Genomic DNA, 7780 nt, shown 5'->3' with positions numbered 1-7780 from the left:
AAGCCCTTGTGCAGGGGACTTGGGCAACCCAGGCTGTGTTTCCAGCTCTGCCACTGCCTGCTTGCACGACCATGGGCAAGTCACCGAGGACAGATTTTCCCTCCCTTTAAGATACTCTGACATGCAAAAGAACCAACAAGCTGGGTTTCCAAAGCTACCTCACCTTGCAACTACCGGCTCCAGACTGCTGGCACAGCAGCAGCTGCCCTATGTCACGACAGGGAGCAGGGACACAGACCATCCTGGTGGCACTGGCACTGTCGCTTCCCCTCTGCGGATGCACATGGGCAAGGATGGGGCACAAGGCAGCACACAGGAGCGAGGACATGTGCTCCTCTCTGGACCACAGCCTCTTACCTGCTTCTTCTTCAGCTTGGAGATCTGCTGCTCCACCATGGTGATCTCGCGGTCCACGCGGTCCATGTTCTGAATGAGCTCCTCCTTGGACAGCCGGGCGGGCAGCAGGTCCAGCTCGGTGTCGGGGTGCGCAGGGCTCACGGGGGAGACGGGCTCCAATTTGCCAGGCAGGCCACGATCCTGAGGAGCACAAAACAAGCAGGTCAGATCTTTCCCAGGAGATTCCGGATCCTCCTCTCATCCTCCCACGCCACAGCCCTCCGAGACACACACAGCCCTCCCAAAACCTGCTCGACGGAGCAGTGCCAGCCGCCAGATCCCATCACCACAGGGCTCTGCGACCTCCAGAGAGCACCCAGCCAGGCTCCTGAGGATGGGACAGCAGCTCTTCCTCCTGCCACAGCCTCGGAGGCTCCCACCACCACCTCCGGTGCCACCCCCGTTTCTACAGAATCCACAAACCCATCCGTACGCCGGAGCTCCCGGCAGCACTGTCACTGCACCCAGCTCCAGGCTACGTCTTCTCCATAACAACGAGGCACCACAGACGTGTCCTCCTCTGACACAGCCATGGCCGTGATGGAGAGAAGAGCGGCATTAGCCATGCCAAACAAGAAGGACAGCCCCTGGGAGGAGAGAGGCCCCCCACCTCCTTCCTGGAGGTCCTCCTCCATCTCCTGCTAAATTCTGGGAGAAGCTCTGAGGGCAGGATGTCAGATGCATCCATCCAGAAACGATGGGGACAGGCAAGGTCAGCTGAGATAAAAATAGACCAAACTGATGAAAACCAGCTTTTTAAATCCCAGGCAAAGAAGCTCTTGGCTTAACAAGACCCTTCAGATCAGAGACCGCACGGATCAGCATAACCTACGCGGGTGTCGCAAGGAGCAGCTCTAATGGCCATGAGATGAGGGCAGAGGGAAAACCCGTCAAAGCACTCAGCTCCTCCTCCAGCAACACAACGACTTCCCTGAGCCCAACGAGCTGGGATCCCAGGAGCATCCCAGAGCCACAACGCCTCACCTGCACACCAGCCCTCACCTCTCCTGCTCCAAAGGAAGGAGCCCATCTCCTGCAAACACAAGTTACATGCCTGGCTGAGGTCAACCCTCACCAACAAACATACCTGGGATGAGGGAGCTGTTCAATAGCCATCGGCCACGCAGATGGGGATCAGGCACACCAACAGCCTACCCTGACCTGGGACACTCCTGTCTGGCAGCTACCCAACAGCTTAATTAAAAGTTCATCTACTCACTTGCTTAGTGAGGGGATGGATTTCTTGTCCTGGAGGGGGCAGGAAGAGGAGCTGGGGCTTGGTTTGTAACCGTAAACCACCGCCCGGCTGGGCAGCCAGCACGCTGCAGCTACTGGGGAGGGCAGGGACGGGGGGAGGCGAACCAGTGAAGAAGCTCACGCAGTTCTGCACCTTCAGTACAGCAGCCCTGCGCCTGCAGACAAAGCCGACATTGTTCTGCACCAGCTGGCACTGGGCATCCTCCCCCTCCGCGCTGACTCACGGCCACCGGCGAGCAGCCAGCGCTGATCACCGACCCTCCTCCCGGCCGGTCCTGCTGCGGGGCGAGGGTGACACGATGGGGCTCAGGGGCACGGAGATGCCACTAGCGGCAACTAGCAAGGCACGTAGATGATGCTCACCGGCCACGCTGCAGCTTCACCAACACCTTCCTCTTCCTCCTCCTCCTCGTCGTCCCCGCTAAACCCTGTTCTAGCTCAAGGAGACATCAAACCAGCCAGGGAGGAACCACTGGGTGCAGCCTGGAGGCATCAACGCCCTTCCCAGTGCTGCCATCAAGGGACAGAGAGCCAAGGAGCAGCCTGAAGCCCTTCCTTGCTGCCCCAGAGGCACCGCAAAGCTAAGCTGGTTGCTTCCAGCATCCATTCAGAAGAGAAACTAGAAGAACACCAAAGGATCCTGGAGAACCCTGAAGAGCAGATCCTGTCTTGTTTTACTTCCCCAGCGTCAGAAACCAAACTCGGCCAGTCTACTGCACTGCAAGGCTTTGTGTTCTCCGCGCTGGGGTGGGGGGTTTTTGGTGGTTTTGGTTTATTTTTTTTTTCCAAGCTAAGAGGAGCAGGACAACCACAAGAAGCAAGAGATAAACTAGGTGTTCATAAAATCTCGTTCAGATTAAGGCATAGGAAGAGGATGTGGCAGTGGCTCGTAGGTGGGTAGATTTTTCTAAAGGAAAGTGAGTTACCTGCCAAAAAGGCAGGAGAGAGCCTTCGCTCTGTGCACGTGAAACAAAAGATACTATCTCACGTCTGCCAATATGCAAGACAGGGCATCTTTAAACTCCTACTTGGCACAAACCCCTTTGGAAACCTGGTTTCTGCTGCATGTTTATATTTCTACCTTGCAGAATCTGCAGAACAACAGCAGCAGAGCTGAGTAAGCGGAACAGCTGCACGTCACCGCACAAAACCCATCATCATCTGGTGTTAGAGATGATTATAGCAATAGAGAGAGGCAATGTCCCTGGACCTCAGATAGCTGGGCACCGTCATTTCACAAGCACCTCTCTAAATAAAGGAAGTAACAAGCAGCAAGAGGGAGGAAAAAACCAAAACTGAAGGCAAAAAAAAAAAATCTTGCTCCTGCAACAGTGAAGTCCAAGAAGCAGAGCTCCCAGATTTATGCAAGACATGAAAAGCCCGTTCTTCTAAATCAGAAAAATGCATTGAAAAGAGGTTTGCAAAGAGCAGACATATGTTAACTGGTGCTCTGTCTCCTCACACTCTCAAGAAGCCACCCAAAATATATTCCATTGGTTCCGATAGCATCATACTCAGGCTCTGAACAAGTGCAGTGTGAAACGTAAAATTCCTCTTATTAACGTGAAGTCACAGACTTCGAAACCAGCATGAGCCGGGAGAGCTGGAATAAATCTGCTGGAGGGAAGAAAACAATTACTGTATTACTCAAGTTGATATTTTCTCAGTAATTATACTGTTTCCATGTGATTTGTTTTTATACCCGGCTAACAGCTACCGGAGCTCCTGTTTATTCCCGGCCTTATTATTATGTGATTTGTATGATAACAAGGGTGGGCGAGCGGGGGGCAGAGGCCGCACAAACCTTCCCACAGCAAGAGGAGATGCTGCCACTGAAGAAAACAATTATCACCCCGGAGTCTAGCGAAGAGCAAGGCCAGGCTTTGGGGGTGGGCTTCTTCTACACGCTTTTATTCCTAACATAAATAACGGAGCAAGCCCGCTATATGCTGTTAGGCGGTGGAGAGAAAACATGGAAAGAACATGGGAGAAAGAGGGGGAAGGAAAAAGATGAGCCAGCAGTGCCCTGAGGAGCGAATAAGCCTCCGGGTAAATTCAGCATCCCTGCCTTCAAACACACCAGCAACCAGGTCCACAGGAGAAAAGACGGTGGGAACCCCAACCCCTGTCCCAGGACATGCTGGAACCTGCACTTGAGCATCTGCTCCTCCTTATTTTGCATTACCAGCCCACCCCATAATACTCCCCAGGAGCTCACAGGAGCTGGTGGGATGGAGATCAGCACCTGTGCCATGAGTCACCCTATGGCTGGATGCAGCCCAGCCGCCACCAAGGGTCATTCTTCTCGGTTGCTTCCCACCTTCAGGTGACAGCAGAGCAGTAGCTCCGCTCCACCTGCTCCTAACTCTCACTGCAAAATGCATTTTGACCCTTCTGATCCTCTGACCGCACTGGCCACCTCTTCAGGGCTGCCCTGGTGGAGCCCCGAGCCCCCGCATCCCCCGTCAGAGCTGGCACGGCACAAGCACGCACCAAGCGAACCGAGCCGCTCGCCTGGGACGACCATCAGGACCTGGAGCTCAGCACCGCAGTGCTGCCCTATTCTGCATCACCTTCAGCAAGTCCTGCTCTCCCTGCCTTCCCAAACCAGATCATTAGCGACGTTCCCCCATGCCCAGGGCACAGATTTGGGGATGCCGACATCACCTCTCCCACAATCTGTTCACTTTCTCATTATCAGCCAGCAGCAGCATTTGCTGCTGGGGCGCCGGGAGGGATTACGAGGTGTTATCTCCCGTTCCTGCCCACTCGCACATCTCGCATCCTCGTGGGCTGGAGAAAATTGCCAGAGCGGGCAGGATGGGCTGTGGCTGCTCGAATTGTGCTCAAATTCATCCCCAACCCCCCAAGAAACCATGAACAAAGGGTGGGCTTGTGACCAGGGTGGCCAGTGTGCCTCTGTCACCCCAGCCTCTCCCAGCAGCACAGACCAGAGAGCATCACTGAGCTCCACCACTCCCAAAACCCCGTCCACGTGGCAGACAGCAGTTTGTCCATCCCGTCCAGGAACCCACGGCCAAGCATCTCACACCCCGGCAGACACCGAGCACCGGGGCTTTCCCACGCTCCCTGGGATGAAAACCGAGCAGGAGAGCCAGCACCCACACCTCCATCCATCCGGTTTTAAGGCAAAACCACACGTATGAACCTCTTAAATGGGCCAAATGCAGACCAAAGGAATTTATTTTTTAATTAGAAAAATGCCAAACACTTTCTGGCGTATCAGCAGCCCCAAGATGACAGCACTGACAGGGGGGAAAAAAAAAATCAAAGGGGCTGAAAAATAACGTCTTGTTTCCCCAGGGAGATGTGCAAGTACGAAGTCGGGGAGCCCGAACAGTGACAAGTACATTGAGTTACGACGATTCTTTTGTTTGTGACCATCTGCTGCGCTAATGGCTCTTTCAGCAGCCCGACCCTTCAAATGGGGTTTTAATTCATAAATCCTGCTGGCCCTCAGCTGGGCTGTGGCCCCGCAGCTTTTTCGGGATGCAGACGTACACGTTGGAGGATGCAGCGTGACTGCGGGGAGCATCCATGGGGCTGTTCACCAGCCACGAGCACACGGGTGACCCCATGGAAGGCCAGTCGGTGCGCCCAAGGGATGCCATGAGCGGGACCAAGGCATCACCCACTGCCTCCCTCTCTGTCCCCACGCTCCATGGCACACGCAGGCAGCCGGGGACGAGCAATATCAGGATTGCTTTCACTGGGTGCAGCCCAGTACATGCTCTCATGGAAATTCATGAAGCTGGAGACCAAGGAGCTGCCTGAAGACAAAGCTGATTTTTTTTTTAATTTATTTTTTTTAAAATAAAACTGGGAGACTTTATGAGAAGTCCTACAAAATTCCCTTCCCCTGTAATCCAGCTGAATTCCACGCAGCCAGGGCAGAAAACATCCCAACAATTTTGAAGCTTGCACGAAAGTAGGTCAAAAAACTTCCCAATGTTTCAACAGCTTGAAGCAATTTAATTGCAAAACCAGTCCCAAATGCTGACCCTCCCTCCCCACCCCCACCAGCAGATTTACGAGGGTGGTAAAACCTCACCAGCGACCGTTACAGCTAAATGCACTAACCAAAGACGAGTTATCTGGTCTTGCAAAACTTGCTGGTGCTCAAAAAAAACCGTTCCCCAGTGTTACACTGAACAGACGCTGTCTCTGGATCGCGGGATACGACAGAAGCAGCGGCAGATGCGGCTTACGGACTCAGAGGCAGCTCAGAATAACGGGTCGAATCCAGAAAACCTGCTCAGGCAAACTCCCCCCGAAGCCTACGGCATTATACTGACAAATGGATGCTGTGCCTCCCATTACCTTCTCACGTTTCCCCATTAGTGGATAATAATTGCATCGAACGTGTATGGTCCCTACTGACCTCGCTGGAGTGATGAATTCGCACCTACCCATCTACTCCTTACAAAGAGGAGCTAATTGCTCTCCCTCTCATTAAGAGCAGCCCAACGTCGCCTATTCTGCATTGCTGGATTTCAGTTGACCCTAAGTTTGTTAAAACATTAACTGTCAGGACTGAAATTTTCCATGCTGAATATTTGCTTCAGGCATTTTTAGGCTTTTTTTTTTTTCCTTCTAAATAGTAAATTTCAGCCAAAACAACTCTGCTGCTTCCAAGAACAAGTTTAGAGGAAAATGTGCCTTTCTGCAACATGCAGAAAGATTCTGGGAAGCTTTTCTTTGAGCATCTTTGGCACAGTTGATACATCTGGCAAGACTGCTCTGTGCCTGCGATTCGCCTTTTGTCAACTCTGAAAAAGTGTCCAAGTCAAAAAAAAAAAAATCTCATTTTGGTGCTTGCCTAGGGGAATGACTTTGAACCAAGAGAGTGGAGCAGGGTCCTGGGGGGCTCCAGGTCACTGCACTCTGCCCTTACTCCTGCAAAGGAAAGGAAAGGGCTGAGCTGGATGGACCTTACTGGCACATGTGGAGTGCTCCGGGCCAACAGCAACAAGTGCCCTGAAAGAGCCGTGAATAAATGCAGGATCCGCGGTTTGGACAGCAGGTAAAGCCTGAAACCACTCACCAAACGATGAGGATGAAGTAAAGCAGCCAGTGAGCCACTCGGCAGGAGACGGAGTCTGTCCTGGGCACTGAAGGGAGGGTTACGCACAGCCACGGTGGTGTCCTGATGCTTCCAGCAAATCCGGCGGGGGACAAATTCAGGCTGTCAGGGTAGCTCATAGGGCAGCAAGCTCTTCCACTGCTCCATTTGCAACTTTAATGTTCTTTTAATAATTTGTCCACCCAGCAGCCACTCAGAGCATCATTTCCCCTGTGCTGACGCGGCACCCAAGGATGCACTGCCGAGATCATCATCATTTGCACCGAGGAGCAAAACCGCTTCTTTGGGCAACGGCACTGGCTTACGGCGATGGAAAACAACCACGGAATTATGGCACTGGGGAGGCAAAGGTTTGCATGGAAAAGGCACCGGGCATGCAACCCATCGGCTTAAGAGCATGTCAACATCCTGCACCAGGATACTCAAAACCACAACCCAAGTGACTAAGACATCCCTTGGGTTTATAGCAGCCAAAAGGAGGGGGTCACCCGGAGCTCACAAAATGCTCAGGAGGTGCACAAACGAAGCACCAGGGAGGGGAGCGCTTGTTTGATGTCTCTTAAAAAGGAGCGAACTGTGAAAAACACCTCCAATTACACTAAGTGCCAAGGCAGGGAGGCAAATTCTGAATTGCCAAATGGGCACTGGGACAGGGCGGGGGGGGGTCAGCACCAGATGTGAGAGGTAACGGGGGAGCTCATGGCAGAGCCGGCCGGCGCTCCTCCAGCAAAGCAGCTGCTCTCAAACCACCCTCATCTTCCTCGGAACCAGCAGCTTTCATAGGAACCTCGGGATAATTGCTACGGACTTCCACAGAAACATGGGACACGGTGACATTTCCTCAGGTGACTGTCACCCTCCCCTTTGGCGTCTCTCCCCGTGCCTGCTGCTCAGGGATCGCAGGAGGGTCACTGCCTGGGGGTGCAGGAACCCCCAAACTTCCTCCAGCAGCCCAGGAAGCACCCTGTCACCAAACCCAACAAACCTCAGGGGTACATAACACCTACTCTGTGCCTTTGAAAG

General features: G+C 53.3%; 1 protein-coding gene across 1 annotated transcript in view; it reads right to left on the bottom strand.

Annotated features, from left to right (window-relative positions):
• The window catches only part of LOC104466157 (nuclear receptor corepressor 2-like), a gene marked incomplete at its 3' end in the record, with an annotated part of 47529 nt that overhangs the window by 5596 nt on the left and 34153 nt on the right, over positions 1-7780 (bottom strand). The window contains exon 4 of the mRNA XM_010079493.1: positions 358-537. Within this exon, the coding sequence (XP_010077795.1) occupies positions 358-537 (180 nt within the window). The remainder of the gene's footprint in view (positions 1-357; positions 538-7780) is intronic.

This window comes from Pterocles gutturalis, unplaced genomic scaffold (genome assembly GCF_000699245.1).
Source record: "Pterocles gutturalis isolate BGI_N339 unplaced genomic scaffold, ASM69924v1 scaffold7699, whole genome shotgun sequence".
Lineage (NCBI taxonomy): Eukaryota > Metazoa > Chordata > Aves > Pterocliformes > Pteroclidae > Pterocles > Pterocles gutturalis.
This window is presented reverse-complemented; position numbering and strand designations above follow the sequence as displayed.